The sequence below is a fragment of the Schistocerca americana genome, chromosome 8 (assembly GCF_021461395.2).
Source record: "Schistocerca americana isolate TAMUIC-IGC-003095 chromosome 8, iqSchAmer2.1, whole genome shotgun sequence".
In the NCBI taxonomy this organism is placed as follows: Eukaryota; Metazoa; Arthropoda; class Insecta; order Orthoptera; family Acrididae; genus Schistocerca; species Schistocerca americana.
In genome coordinates, this window is record NC_060126.1 from 516,033,189 (window position 1) to 516,049,365 (window position 16,177).

At 43.2% G+C, this 16,177-nt stretch overlaps 1 protein-coding gene across 1 annotated transcript in view; it reads right to left on the minus strand.

Moving 5' to 3' along the window:
• Positions 1-1,158: 1,158 nt before the first annotated feature.
• LOC124544666 (ubiquitin-conjugating enzyme E2 G1-like) overlaps positions 1,159-16,177 on the minus strand; it is a 57,975-nt gene continuing 42,956 nt past the window's right edge. The window contains exons 4-6 of the mRNA XM_047123284.1: positions 15,497-15,675; positions 2,861-2,978; positions 1,159-2,707 (exon numbers count right to left, since the gene is read on the minus strand). Of these exons, the coding sequence (XP_046979240.1) occupies positions 2,898-2,978; positions 15,497-15,675 (260 nt within the window). The 3' untranslated portion in view covers positions 1,159-2,707; positions 2,861-2,897. The remainder of the gene's footprint in view (positions 2,708-2,860; positions 2,979-15,496; positions 15,676-16,177) is intronic.

The window sequence follows — 16,177 nt, forward strand, 5'->3', positions numbered from 1 at the left end:
ATCCCCATTTTCCTAGGAAAGCAGAAAAAATATTTTCTGTATTAGAAAGTTATTGTTTCTGTCAGTGTTTGAAGGATGCAACATTTACATTTTTTCAGGGTTATTCACATACCACTGCATATATGTTTTTATTATCTTGAGAATAGATTATGCAGAATGTAAAGAGTCCTGGCAACAAAAGTAGTTGAATTGTGCCTCTTAGAATGCACAAATAGAACACTGATTATTTAACAGAAGCATAATTATGTGAAGGTTTAAAATATCTTATTAACAATGTCCAGCAAGATTATCTTTAATCCCTGAACCACAACTGTAAACGTGTGCATCAGAATGTGCACATGGTCAATGTAATTAGCTTATAAATACTGCCTCAGACCACTGCAGTAGTACACTTTGCACATGCAGACTGAGGTTAGGCTGTTGCCAAAACATAGCAGTGGGCTAAGCAATATGAACATAATGGAATAAACATTTTCAGAGCTCATTTACTATCATCAGGCACTGACGTTTTCTCCTTGCGCTATAAAATTAAGTGTGTTGAGTTGCCAATGCTTCTCCTTGTGTTCAGGTGTGATCTACCAAGAAACTGGATCTTAACATTTTCAACTGGCAAATGGTGAGCACTCTTGCAGTACAAGCATTGTGACAAATACAATAAGCCATATCTGTATTTTATGAAAAAATATACAATTTATGGTAAAACTGAGGCGAAATAACATTTCTTCCCTGACGTCCATAGCCAGGTCAACTGAATATTACCAAGTCGCTCTGGTCCACACGACATATTTTGGGCCCCATTACTTATTCTAACATTTGTTGTAACTTGGAAGGTTTAGTCATGAAGACTGGTATAAAATATCACAGAATAATTTTAGCTGTTTTTGATTCTGGAGCACACAGTACATGCTGTTAGATGTCTATGTATGTTTTTTAGACATCTGTTTACTGAAACCCATTACATAATAACAGGTATATGTAATAGCCAAACGGTAGAAGGTGTATTATATACTTTTACACAGTACAGTAAAATTTTGTTATTTCACTCTTCAGCGTCAAGCATCAGATTATTTTAGCACTTTTCAAACATTGCACCCACTAATCTGTGTTTCAAATAAACCAAATTCAAGAGGAACAGAGGTAACAAAATAACATTCAGCATTTGGCCTTTCAGTTTTGCATGTTTTATTGGAAAAATGGAGCAATAGGCTTAAAACAAAAAAAAAAAAAAAATCCCTAAGTTACACTTCAGGGGCAGTTAAAATATATCATCAGACACCAATTACTTGAAACAAATTTACAAGCTGAAATTAACAATTTTCAACTGGGGGAAACATGCAGATAAGTTGCTGTACCGGTTCAAACAAAACTGGTCTTGCCTTAATGAATCACAGCAACAACAGCATACAAAATTGTTTTCAAACAGATTTAAAAATGACCACACTGCAGATTCAGAAGTATGAAAGTGACAAATGCAAAATCTAAATGTACAACCTCCATTTTTACCATCGTCTTTTATGCTTACTTAAGCTAATGTTATCTAATTTGTTGAGCATAAAAAAGGAAAAATGTGAGGGTAAAGAGTACATGCAGTACACTAATTTTATCCCTGAATACAGCAGTCATTACTTTCCAGGACAAGTGTATTGCAAATTTTATAGCTGTGTCTCCATTTGTCACAGAATGAAATTAGTATGCTTCAGATGAAATCTCAATTACACTCAAACTTTAGATGCATTTATTTATCTTTTAGTATTCAACTTAAAAAAAAAAAGCACACTCACTGAAAAGTCTTTCGCTGCACACTGCGCGTGGGCACAGGGTAAGAGAAACATTATGAAGTGTTGAACAGTACAGATGCCAGTCAAACACATTTGGACCATGTGTATATTATATACAATATCTGTACAGACCTCTAGCAAGGTTGTGCTCGAGAGGCCACAGTGCCAAACAAGTCAGACAAAGCTAGTATACAGCGTGTCACGGAAAATCTGATTCTGAGGCAGGAAAAATCAATGTAAAAATTATAGTAAAAACAAACTCTCAACATGCGCACAGGCTAACTCCTTCCCCCCATCACATTGTCCTCATACTTAAAGTGGGCATGTGGAGTTTCCATGGTCAGCAGTAATGGCCTGCATTTCATATGAGCCTAATGAGCAAATGGGGCTGGGGTGAGAAGGCAGCTAAATACTCTTTTCCTGCTGTCACCCAGATCACAAATGAAGCACTTCCTGCACAGGCTATCATTCCAGAAATAGTTTCGTTTCCCTTTGATTAAAAAAACACAATAAGAAGGCAACTGTCTGGCTGATGTCCACACCAAAACGGTGCCACTGGCACAAAAGGTTTTCCTCTCTCTCCTCTCAATACCGGGGAGACCCAGGCGATGTCTTCCTGCGGAGCACACCAGGTGACGGGAGCGAGGGCTCCTGCACAGTGCTGTCGGTGCGGTGGAAACAGCTTGCAGCCGACGGAGGACTGCGACTGCACAGGTGACTCTTTCCGTCACCTCTCCTACCTACTCCCCACCCCCACAAGCACTAGCATGGAAGTAATGGTAATTCAGTTTCTCACTGAGCTGATTAATGTGCATATTCGGTTCCCAAAAACAGGTGATGGCCACACTATTTTTCACAATTCCACAATTGAAAAGTTTAAATTATCACACTCATTGCCCACAGAGATCCAGCCCTCATCATGGTGTCCCCTAAAAAAATAAAAAACAATTTCATGGAAAGCCCACAAAGATCACTCACACAAATTAAGGTAACAAAGTTAATTTAATTTCTCAGTCCAAGAGCAGTACATTGCAATTGTGTGCATGTATCTGATTAATCAGATATGTCTTGCAAGTACACACCTCTTTCTCAAGTCTCCCCAAATGAAATAAAAATGCCCTACAAACATTCTTCTTGACTTCTTCGTACACACCTGGCAACCTTTCTCTTAAAGTCTGCGTAGTTTTCTCTCCATTCTTTCTGTAACAGGAAAGAGTTGTGCCAATTTTATGCACTAATTGACAGTTACTCAAACTATTAGTTACAGATAATTTCAATGCAATATCCCAAATTAAAGCTGTGCATGAATTACTGAAATAGAACACAAGTCTGAAAATGTTTCACAGAAATGTTAATTTGTGATCAATGGAATAAATTTGCAGTATAAATTACTTTGACTCAAAGTACAGTTCCTTTTACGGATGTGTGGAAAAACTGCCAGTGCTATGAAATGTTTAAATGTTAATTCAGGGTAATAACATTATAATCAACTTTCCCTACTTCTGACAACAAACAAAAAAATATGGATTAGCAACCATATAATGATGGTTGCTACATTTGTCTACTTCTAAATAAGTATCAGAAATCCTATAATCCTAGTGATTTTTCAAGGACTGGAAGAAACTAGTTACTTTTACTGAAGCACTGGCTGAATACATCTATAAGTACAGAATGATTAGGACTCAGACAGGAAACATCAAGATAATTAGTTGTGGGAACAAAATATGAAAGAAAACTGCTGCATTCCATTGCTACTCAAATTAGTCAAGAGTGTAAACAGAACAACAGAATAGAAAAGGGGATGTGTTTTGCATGAGCTTTTTTGTGGCGCACAACTACAGTGGTCATTAGCGCCCAGACTAAGTTATGAATGCACTGCGAGGCACAAGGTTGAAACTGCAACTAAAAAGGACAACACTATAAAAGACACATTAACTGGCAAGGGATTAAAAGAAGACAGCATAATCAAATGTCCTTAGACAGGTTTGTCAAGTGGATAAAATGAAGAACACGAGCAGCTGCTCCTGGGTCATCCGCTAAAATGTCATTCAGAGTACATGGCAGGCCAAGATCAACGCACAGTGTGTTAAATTCGGACAGGATGTTAAAATGTGGCGTACCGTCAGCAACTGCCCACATGGGCAGAACGGTGCCGGTGCAGCCGTCAGCAGATGGCAATGGCTGAACCGGCAGTGTCCAATCCGTAACCAGGCCAAAACAACCTCCTCCCGCCGAGGAAAGGTCGTCCAAGCCGTGGGGAGAGGTTTCAAGGCCCGAAGGTTGTTTTCAGTAAGTGTAGACCAATCGGCATACCACAGCGATAAAATGCGCTGACAGATGACCCTGCTAAATCCAGATGAAGGCACACAACAAGAAGCTGTCCAAGGTTGGAGGACCACAGCCTTGGCCGCGGCATCTGCAGCTTCATTCCCAGGGATACCAACATGGCCAGGAACCCACAAAGGTAACCTGACAACCGTCGTCCACCAGCTGCTGCAGAGAGCGTTGGATCTGGTGCACGAATGGGTGAACTGGATACAGATCACCGAGGCTCTGGATGGCGCTCAGGGAATCAGAGCAGATGACATAAGCAGAATGTCGGTGGCAACGGATGTAAAGAACAGCCTGATAGAGGGCAAATAGCTCAGCTGTGAAGACCAAACAATGGCCATGGAGCTGGTATTTGAAACCGTGTGCCCCGACAATAAAAGAACACCCGACACAGTCATTGGTCTTAGAGCCATCTGTATAAATGAAGATCGCATGAATGAACTTCGAACGAAGTTCGACAAACCGCGAGCGGTATACTGAAGCTGGGATAACCTCCTTTGGGAGCGAGCTGAGGTCAAGGTGAACGCAAACCTGAGCCTGGAGCCAAGGTGGTGTTTGGCTCTTGCCCACTCTAAAGGTTGCAGGGAGTGAAAAATCAAGGCGCTCAAGGAGGCGACGAAAGCGAACTCAAGGGGGTAGCAGGGCAGATACATACAACCTGTATTGACAGTCGAGAGATTTGTCAAAAAAGGAACGGTAAGACGGGTGGTTGGGCACTGATAATAACTGACAAAGCAGTATATCGCGCCGGTAGGTTAGTGGCAATTCATCTGCTTCAGCATGAAGACTCTCGACGGGACTAGTATAGAATGCTCTGATCGCAAGACATAACCCCCGATGTTGTATAGAGTTGAGGCGGCGTAAGATGGACGGCCGTGCAGAGGAGTATACAAAGCTAATCCAGCTTTGAGCGGACGATCGACCGATATACGTGAAGTAGGACGGTTCGATCCGCTCCCCACGACTTACTGCTGAGAACACGGAGAACATTTAAGGAACGGGTACAATGGGCAGCCAAATATGACATGTGGAGACCAGCTGAGTTTCCTGTCAAATGTAAGACCTAACAATTTTGTTGTCTCCACGAATGGGAGAGCAATGGGACCGAGATGTAAGGACAGTGGGAGAAACTTTGTAGCGCCAGAGGTTAATACACACCGTCTTCTCAGCAGAAAAACGGAAGCCATTGGTGACACTCCAGGAGTAAAGACGGTCAAGACAACGCTGAAGATAGCGCTCCAGGAAACATGTACATTGTGCACTACAGTAGATGGTAAAATCATCCATGAAAAGGGAGCCTGATACATCAGCTGGGAGGCAATCCATTATTGAATTGATCACTATGGCGAAGAGAGCGACACTCAAAACTGAGCCCTGTGTCACCCCATTCTCCTGGCGAAAGGCGTCTGACACGACAGAACCCACACGTACCCTGAACTGTCGATCCCTTAAAAACGCACAAATAAAGAGGGAGGCAACCGTGAAGGCCCCATGTATGCACGGTGCGGAGAATGCCCGCCCTCCAACAGGTGTCTTACGCCTTCTCCAAATCAAAGAACACAGCCGCGGTCGGGCGCTTCCGCAAGAAGTTATTCATAAAGAAGGTAGACAGGGTAACCAGATGGTCAACAGCAGAGCGGCACCTACGAAATCCACATTGTACAGTGGTAAGTAGGCGTCGAGACTCTAGCAGCCGAACCAAACGAGAGTTAACCATTCGCTCCATCACTTTACAGACACAGCTGGTAAGCAAGATGGGTCGATAACTGGAAGGCAAGTGCTTGTCCTTCCCCGGCTTAGAAATCGGGACAATAGATTCGCGTCAGCATGTGGGAACATGACCCCCAATCCACATGCGATTATAAGTACGAAGAAGAAAACCTTTACCTGCAGGAGAAAGGTTCTTCAGCATCTGAATATGAATAGAATCAGGCCCCAGAGCGGAGGACTGTGACCGGGCAAGTGCATTTTCGAGTTCCCGCATGGTGAATGGGGCATTATAACTTTCATAATTCGAGGAGTGCAAGTAAAGCGATCTTGCCTCCTCTGCCTGTTTTCGGGGGAGGAAGGCAGGGTGGTAATGAGCAGAGCTCGAAACCTCTGCGAAAAATCGGCCGAAGGCATTCTAGACATCCTCAGGGGCCACAAGGACGTCATTCGCGACCGTCAAGCCAGAAACTGGTGAGTGGACCTTAGTGCCAGATAGCTGGTGCAGGCTACCCCAGACAACAGAAGAGGGAGTAAAACTGTTGAAGGAGCTTGTGAAAGCAGCCCAGCTGCTTTCTTGCTTTCTTTAATAACACGACGACACTGCGCGCGTAATTGTTTATAATTAATACAATTCGCCATCGTAGGGTGGCATTTAAAGGTGCGTAAAGCACGTCAACGAGCACGTAAAGCGTCTACATGCTGCGGTCCACCAGGGGACCGGTACGTGACGTGGAGAAGAAGTAGTACGAGGGATGGAATATTCAGCAGCAGTGAGAATGACTTCCGTGAGGTGTGCGACCTGACTATTGCAGCTTGCGAAGTTTTGATCCTGAAATGTCGCCCTGGAAGAGAAGAGCCCCCAGTCTGCTTTGGAGATGTTCCAACTAGTTGAGCATGGAGATGGGGTATTATGCAGGAAATGGATAACACAAGGGAAGTGGTCACTCGAATACGTATCAGAAAGAGCATACCACTCAAGCCGGCGTGCAAGTTGGGTAGTACATACAGAGAAGGCTAAATGGGAATAGGTGAGAGTTGTGTCCGAAAAAAGTAGGGGCGCCAGTATTGAGGCAGACAAGATTGAGGTGGTTGAAAAGGTCTGCTAACAGGGAGCCTCTCAGGCAGGATGCTGGAGAGCCCCAAAGGGGATGGTGGGCATTGAAGTCTCCAGTCAACAAAAATGGTGCAGGTAGCTGAGCAATAATTTGCATCATGTCTAACAGCAGACGATGATGGAGTGTAAACTGTGCAAATGGAAAAGTGGGGAGAGTAATTCGGACGGCAACTGCCTGCAGATCGGTGTGCAATGTGATGGGATCGTAGTAGATATTATCCTGGACCAGCAACATAACCCCTCCATGAGCCGGAATACCTGCCACAGGGGGTAGGTCAAAACACACGGAGGCCTAGTGTGCCAAGTCAATTTGATCACATGGGCGTAGCTTCATTTCCTGCAGAGCTACTATGAGCTGACAGTGGAAGCGTAGCAGCAACTTTAAGTCCTCTCGGTTGGAGCGAATGCCATGAATATTCCACTGAAGAAGTGCCATCGTGAGAAGAAAAAGGAGAAGCAAGAAGGGGTCACCTCGAAGGCTGCCGAGGGCCTTGTTTCGAGTGAGCACTGCTGACGCTATCAATAGGAGGAGTGTCACCGTCATTTTTTTTCAAGAGGTTCGTTGGCCACTATGTTAAGATGGCTGGGAGGGGGAGCTTCCTTCGCTGGCGAACAGCCAGATGTTCGGCTACCAGCGGTGAGGGCCAGGCGAAATGGATGACGGCCTGGGGCGGCAACTGCTGGGCGGCTCAGGAGAAGAAACGCACCGAGGCGGAGGAGGAGAACTTTGCTTCCTATGAGCCTTCTTGGAAGGTTGTTTAGTCTAAGTACTGGCCGATGGCTGGTAGTTCGGGGTACATAGGAAGTCTTCACGGGACAGTTCCTTCTTGAAGGCCCGTGCATCTGACTTCTGGGTCTTAGTCTTGGCAGAAGCTGATGAAGGTGCTTGTATCTTAGGGGTGACGGGAGGAGGAGACGTTGACCGGGCGATCTTGGCACGGGCCGAACGGACGACTGTAGCGCTACAGGTCAAATCGCATGTCTGCGCCGACACATCCCTGGTAGGCTGAAGAGAGGCAAGGACAGTACTGTATTTCCCCACTGGGTGCAGTTTGGGCTTCCTATTAGCAAATAGCTTGCCAGCAGTCGAGGTTGACACTTTCTCTTTGACCAGAATTTCCTGTATACAGCGTTCATCCTTGTAGATGGGACAGTCGCGGGAGGACACTTAATGGTCACCCTGACAGTTCACACAACGAGGAGACGGAGGGGGACAGTCACCCTCATGGGCATCCCTGCCACGAGTGACGCATTTAGCCGCATTAGAACAAGACTGGCAGGTGAGATTAAAATGCTGACACTGGTAGCAGCGCGCAGGTGTTGGGACATAGGGGCAAACAAACAACCTCATAGCCCGCTTTGACACGCGACTGCAGCTGAACACTATCAAAGGTCAAGAAGTGTCCGGGTCGGTAAAAGGTCATTGTCGACCCTTTTCATGACCCTATGGACAGCCGTCACGCCCTGCTCAGCGAGGAAAGACCAAATCTCCTTGTCAGTCAAACCGTCAAGTGATCTAGTGTATACCACACCATGCAACGAATTCAAAGTGCGGCGAGCCTCCACCCAGACAGGGAACGTGTACAGGAGTGTGGACTGAAGTAGTTTGTGTGTCTGAAAGGCGCTCTCAGTTTCTAACAACAAGGTACCGTTACGCATCCTGGTACAAAACTTGACAGGTCCGGCTATGGCATCTATGCCCTTCTGAATAATGAAAGGGTTGACAGATGAAAAATCCTTTCCATCCTCAGATCTAGAAATTACGAGTAACTTTGGGGCAGGAAGTAGTACTTTTGTCACTGGTGGCTGGTCAAGTTTCCGTTTTTGGGCAGAAGTCGAGAGAGAAGAAGAAGAAGAAGAGAAATCCAGTGCGGAGGAATCCCCCATGATTACCAGCGTCTCCGATGGTGCGCTCCTTCCTTGTGGGGACCCTCTCAGAGGGCACTCCCGTCTTAGGTGAATGTTTACACCACAGGTCACACCTCCCGAGAAATGGACGGAAGGACCAATCGGCATGGTCAGAAGGTATCAGCTCAGGCAATCACCCCTCCCTGGACCTGGCCTTTACCAGGGGGTACATGCGTGCCTTACTTGTCTACCCAGGGCGGGGAATTACGCGTTACCCCGTTACCGGCTACGCGTGCAAACACATGGGTCGGCCTTCAGGCATGCACTGGGAGGAAAGAAGAAGAGGAAAAAAAAGGGGGAGAGAGGGAGAGAAAGGACAGACCATAGGGAGGGGAAGAAGGCAAGGGGAAGGAGGCAAGGGGAAGGAGGCAAGGGGAAGGAGGCAAGGGGAAGGAGGCAAGGGGAAGGAGGCAAGGGGAAGGAGGCAAGGGGAAGGAGGCAAGGGGAAGGAGGCAAGGGGAAGGAGGCAAGGGGAAGGAGGCAAGGGGAAGGAGGCAAGGGGAAGGAGGCAAGGGGAAGGAGGCAAGGGGAAGGAGGCAAGGGGAAGGAGGCAAGGGGAAGGAGGCAAGGGGAAGGAGGCAAGGGGAAGGAGGCAAGGGGAAGGAGGCAAGGGGAAGGAGGCAAGGGGAAGGAGGCAAGGGGAAGGAGGCAAGGGGAAGGAGGCAAGGGGAAGGAGGCAAGGGGAAGGAGGCAAGGGGAAGGAGGCAAGGGGAAGGAGGCAAGGGGAAGGAGGCAAGGGGAAGGAGGCAAGGGGAAGGAGGCAAGGGGAAGAAGGCAAGGGGAAGAAGGCAAGGGGAAGAAGGCAAGGGGAAGAAGGCAAGGGGAAGAAGGCAAGGGGAAGAAGGCAAGGGGAAGAAGGCAAGGGGAAGAAGGCAAGGGGAAGAAGGCAAGGGGAAGAAGGCAAGGGGAAGAAGGCAAGGGGAAGAAGGCAAGGGGAAGAAGGCAAGGGGAAGAAGGCAAGGGGAAGAAGGCAAGGGGAAGAAGGCAAGGGGAAGAAGGCAAGGGGAAGAAGGCAAGGGGAAGAAGGCAAGGGGAAGAAGGCAAGGTAAAAAGTAAGGAAGACAGTGAGAGAGGGAGGACAAAGAAAGGAAACAAAGGAAGGAAACAAAGAAGGAAGAAACCAGAATAAGCGAAAAACCAAAACGACCACAAATATAAGTCTTGGAACCGTCCGTCTCCGGACGCAGGCGTAAACTACCCTCTTGAGGGGGAGGGACTCCTTTTAGTCGCCTCTTACGAGAGGCAAGAATACCTCTGACGTATTCTAACCTCCAACCCGCAGGGGGGTTTGCACGAGAACGTATGGTAACAAGGTGATGCTCTATTCACACATCACAAATAATATATACAAGTGCATAGCACGCTCTTTGCAATAAAAACTATGTTATTTGCCTGAAATGAAATCTAGGCAGACAAACAAAAGACAATGTGCTTGTGTCATTATTTAATACCAGTAACCCCCCCCCCCCCCCCCCCAACTTCAAATTCTTTAAAGAATTTAACTCCCATATATAAAGCAGTGTCAGATGTCTGATTACAAATGTGTTAATGCAAGTGAGGACGTTTAGGAAAGGTCTGACATTATGTTTCAGGTTTGTTGGCAGTCACTACGTGCTCTCATTACAAACCACTGGAGTCAGGATGAGTATAGTCTGGGTAATTTGCACTCCATTTTAAGCAAAACCTAGATTTTCACACATCTGAAATGTTTATGATGACATATCTCCTGAACAATGTGTCGTCAAAGAATTTTTGCAGGTACATTCAGTGGTGTAAGTGGATACTGTCTGCAAATATGTTGCAAATAGAGTGAGTAGTACTGAAGTAATAATTTAAAATGTTGTGCCTGGCAATGATTTCCTATCACACGAACCGTGAAAATGTAGAAAGTCTTTTTTGCAGGTTCTCACATGATGTAGTGGGATTGTCAGAACAGTTTCGAAAATCTTTAAAATCGTGTAAAGCTTTTCAGGGGGGGGATTTAAAAAAAATAATAATAAAAAAAAATTGACTGGTGAGAGTAACAGCTCCAGCAAAGCAAGACCTGTTGTTCAGCTACTATGAAGATTAGAGTGATTTCAAACATCCTTGATAGGACAAAAAACAATCAAATGAGATTGTGAACAGGGGACTAAAATGCTAAAAAGAAATACGACAGACAAGAAAGGAGAAAAGGCAGAGGAGACCAATGCATTATTTTCTGTCTTAAGAAGGCAAGTGATTCTACTCAACATGTTTAATTAAACTTCCACAATTTTCAGTCTAATTTTGAATACACACTGTAATGGTAATGGTAATTTGTTTTTCCTATAGAATCTTTATTTGTTCATCATCACATTTGTCCCCTTTAAAGTAATGCGCCTCGGATAAATACATCTTGGAAGCAGTTCTGGAACTCACTCTTTGTTGTGTGTTCAATTCCTTCAGTGCTTCTGTTCTGTTGTTAACTCAGTGATGGGAATCCCGTGGGGTATAACATGGAACTCATGCCCAGGGTTATGGGTGAAGACCTTAATGGCAGCAATGGCAGAGAAGAAAGACTTCTGAACAGCATTGCTGGCAGATGAGGCAACCCTTCTTTCTGGAGATTAAATGAGAAAGGAACCACAGCCTTGTGGTGGCAGAGAAACTCCTAACGCAGACAACCCGAACAGAAAATCCTTTCTTGCATTAGGCTTAGCAAGCCAGCAGGAAAGTCTTCATATATTACTTTCAAAACACAGATGAGCCTTGGAACAAACCACTCAGGATTTGACTCCAGTGCTTCTTCAAGTACTGGCACGAATGATTGGAGACCTGATGATATTCATCAGTACAAGATGAAACCAAATGGACTAAAAATAACCTACATTTTGGGATTAGGCGAAACGAAGTGGAAGGGAAAAGGTGAGAATAATTAGAGAGGAGGAGGAGGAAAACTGTACTGGAGTGGGAATAACAGGTTTGGAAGAAATGGTGTGGCAGTGATGGTGAATAAGAATGTACAAAGCTTATTGAAAGTGTGAGATACATATCAGACAGGATTATAATCTTAAACCTGATATTTCAAAAAGAATCACTAAAGTTATCTAGATTTATGCAACTCAAGTGGGATGTAGTGAAGAAGAGAAGATGGACTTTGAAAATGACTTAGAGAACTATATAGAGAGTACTAATATAGTGATGGGAGATTCTAATGCACAGGTAGGGAAAGACAGAAAGGGATTTGAGCAAGTGTTGGGATGTTTTAGATATGGAGGCAGAAATTAAGAAGGAGAAAGACTCCTGGATTTGTGCCAGGGGAATGGAATGAAAATAGCAAACAGCTGGTTTATGAAGAGAGAAAGTCATGTTATCACCAAATACAGTTGGATGGAGGAACCAAGAGTGTAACTGATTATATTCTAGTAGAGAGGGAATGGGGTGAGAAAGTAACAAACGTGAAGGTAATTCAAAGTGTGAGTGCAGATGGAGTCCATATATTACTGGTGGGACAATAGAAAATGAATGAGTGTGTGAAAAATATAAAACAAAAGAAAGTGATAAGGATACAGGATTGGAAACTGAAGGAGAGTGGAAGTGCTGACAAGTACACAGAGAATCACACAAAAATTCCCAAAAGAAGTTTTCTGCAATCTAGAAAAAGAATGGGGTTCATTCAAAGACACTAGTCGAAACAGCACAAAAAGTATGCACTAGAACATCTGGAAAGGATGAAGTCAGACAAGTTGGTGGGGTGATGCCACAATCCAAGCAGTTAGAAGAAAAAATGGAGCATGGAGAAAGTGGGGGAAAACTAAAAATGACGAGAACCATAAAATATACATAGAGGAAAAGAAGAAGTGCAAAGAAACAGTGGAAACAGCAAAGGAAAAGGCATGGGAAGAGTTTACAAAAAAGCTTGATGTGAACAGCAATAAGAAAATGATGTACAAAATTATGAAAAATAAAAGGAAGGCTTCTGAAGTATCAGTAAAGATGGAACAGGATGGTACCGAGACTGAAGATCCAGGGAATGCGAAAGATCTCTGGGAAGAACGTATTAAGAAACTGTTAAACACTGAGAAGCAGGTACACGAGGAAACAACAAATAATGGAGAAATTGAGAGCAGTTGGGAAGCAGAACTAGGACAAATTACCCAAGAAGAAATAGAAATAGCTGTGAAAAAGATGAATGGGGGAAAGCCCCAGGACCTGAAGTATCAGTGGACATAAGAGCAGCAGATCCAGTGGGAATGTAGTGGCTGTATAGAGTACTATCAAGAGTGTGGAGAAATAGTACAAAGGCAATAAAAGCCTTTATAAAAACTACAGAGGAACAACCCTTATGAGGCACACAGCTAAGATTTTTGAAAGAATTTTACTAAATCGAATAAGTGAAACAATAAAAAAGGAGCTGAGTGAAGGACAGCATGGGTTTAGGAAAGGAAGACGCACAATTTACCTGATATTTTCTATCCGTCAACTGACTGAAAAAAGTTGGGAGTGTAACAAAAGGGTGATGATTTTTAGACATAGAAAAGGCATATGACTCCGTTAACAGGGAAAGACACTGGGAAGAAATGAAGATAGATATAGAAGATAGATACATTAATGTAATAAAGACAATGTACAGAGGACACAACAGTAGAATTAGAACACCATTGGGGAACTCTGAATACTTCGAAATAAGACAAGGACTTAAACAAGGAAGTATTCTATCTCCTGCACTTTTTAATGTTGTGATGGAGGGAATGAATAGGGCAGTTAAAGATATAGTAAAAGAAAAAGACAAAGTTGATTTTTGTAGATATGGTAATATGGGGTGATAAAGAGGTAGATGTACAGTTAAAACTGTGTGTGAAAGGGAATAATGAAAAGGTATGCATTAAAAATAAAGATAAGAGTGAAGTAATTGTATTTGGAAGAGACAAAGGGATCAACAGAAATGTTACTTTGAATGGAGAACCCCTCAAAGTGGTAGATAGCTTCATTTATTTAGGGAGTGAAATATCTAGTGATGGAAAATCACCAACGAAATTACAGAAGGAAGGCAATTTCTATCAAACAATAAAACACCTGATTTCGAATAAGGAAGATTCAGAAAAAGCAAAACTCCTTATGCATAAGGGTTATTACTTCCCTATTGTCAACCTATGGAGGAAAAACATGGACAATGACAAAAGGACTGGAGCAGACTGCAGGCAGGGGAAATGAAATATTTCTCAGAGCAGTTAAGGGAAAAACAAGAATGGACAGCATAAGTAATGTAGATATAGAAAGGACCTTAAACAAGTAAGTACAGCAGAAGAAATTGAAAAAGGAAATTAAGATGATACGAGCATGTTAAGAGGATGTGTGGGCGAGACTCCCCAAAATTATGGAAGAACTAAAGACGGATGGAAAAAGACCTAGAGGGCACCCAAGAACATGGTGGAAAAGAGGAGTGAGAATATCTGTTGAAAGGAGAGGTGTGACCTGGCAGTAAGTGGAGGAAGAAAAGTGGTGGGAGGACTGAGCCAAATGGAGAGGACTCATCAGTACCTAGACCCAGCAGTAGCTGGAGCGGGATCCAGATACAGATATAGTTATGGCAAAATGACTTACTTTCATGGTTCTTTTCAGCCTGGAGAATAAACAGAAGTCGCAAGAGGGGCATGTATGTCAAATAACAGTATTTTTTGCAAAAATCATTAACAAGCACTGAGGTGTTGGTGGGAGCATTATCATGATGCAACTTCCAAGAGTGGTTTTGACAGTTCTGGTCATTTTCTTCTGACTGCTTCATGCAAACTGCTTTTAACTTCCAGGTAGTATTACTTACTGATCATACGATCATAAGACAGGAACACATGATGCAGTATGTCAGTGTAATCCAAAAAAACTGTGAAACTGAAGTACTTCAATGTGCGATCAAACATGTCAACTTTTTTGGCCTTGGTCCTTCAGGCAGTTTCCATTGAGACGATTGGTGATTTTCCACAACCATTTTTACTTTTCCACATTGTCTTCTCAGATCTCTTTGAACTGTTTATACCACCCAAACTCTTGTCTTACAGTAGATTCACCAAAGCCAAAGTCAAAGTCAACATCGCATAAATGGCACTGCACTTTACTCAATTTTCTGGCAAAATTTAATGCAAATTCTTTGGTCCATCTTTTTCTAAAGTAAAAATAGATCGAGCACCCGAAAACATGTGTAACCTTTCCAACTGTCAACAATAAACTAAACATTCAAAACAGCTGAAAACGTCAACATGTATCAGGAGCATGTTTAACAACAAGATAAAGTTGAAAATCTGATTATAATGCCTGTGAAATTAAAAAATTTCCATTTCTTTTTGATCACACCTCATTTACTATGAAAATAATTCCTGAAAATATCTCACAAACAGAAATAAATTATTCTTTTGGTTAAAATCTTACTGCTTTGATGAGTGACAGCTGAGGCATTTGGCACTTCAAATGTGGTAACTATACACTTAATGAAGCACCAGATTTGCTCTACTATTTTCACTGTCTTTGGACACTTCACAAATACAGCGTTAATGTTTTTATTTCATTTAACTGAAACTTAACAGGCACATGAACTACAATAAACTTCAAACTCTAAAAAAAGATTAGAAATTTGCAATTAAATTCAGCTATCAGCCTTCTTTTCCACTTCTTTAGCAAGCAGAGAGAGTAACTTTCTTACCGCAGCATCCACGTTGGCTGGACTTTCATCGTTGGGATCGGCTAACATCGATATAACTGATATTAGAATTGTTTCTACTGTATGAACGGGCAGCCACCGTTCCGAGGCTTTCTCGTAACCCCACTTATCGTCACCAGGCTCGTGTAAGATTGATATACAAACATCACCGTTCTTCTCGACTAGAACAAAAGAGTCATCAATTAACACTTTACGACGGACTACACAGCAATATCATCAAAATATGATGATTATGTTAATCATCAGAAACAGTACATAAAATCTTTGCACTGAACATTGTCAACTTCTACATTTGTGGATGTAGAAACAAACTCAGTTGGCCAAGTTTATATCCAATTTTCTGTTCAGTTTCAATCTGGGTGTGTGCTCTTATCTTCTACGTATTCTACATTTGGTCCAGTACCTTTTGTTCACAAATTTGCCTTCCACAGACAGAGTGTCATCTACTAGTGATTTTTTGTGTGAAATATTTCCCCTTCAGCTGTATTCTCCACTGTGTTGGTTAGTTTAAATTCAATTAATTTTTGAAGTTTGTATGACCCCACTGAAGTATTTGTATAACACACAAAACAAATGACTTACCACCTTCTAGTCAGAGAAATAAGGAGGAAGAAGAGATTTAAGAAAATCTGCACATTAACTCTTCAAAGCGTGTAGCCTCAT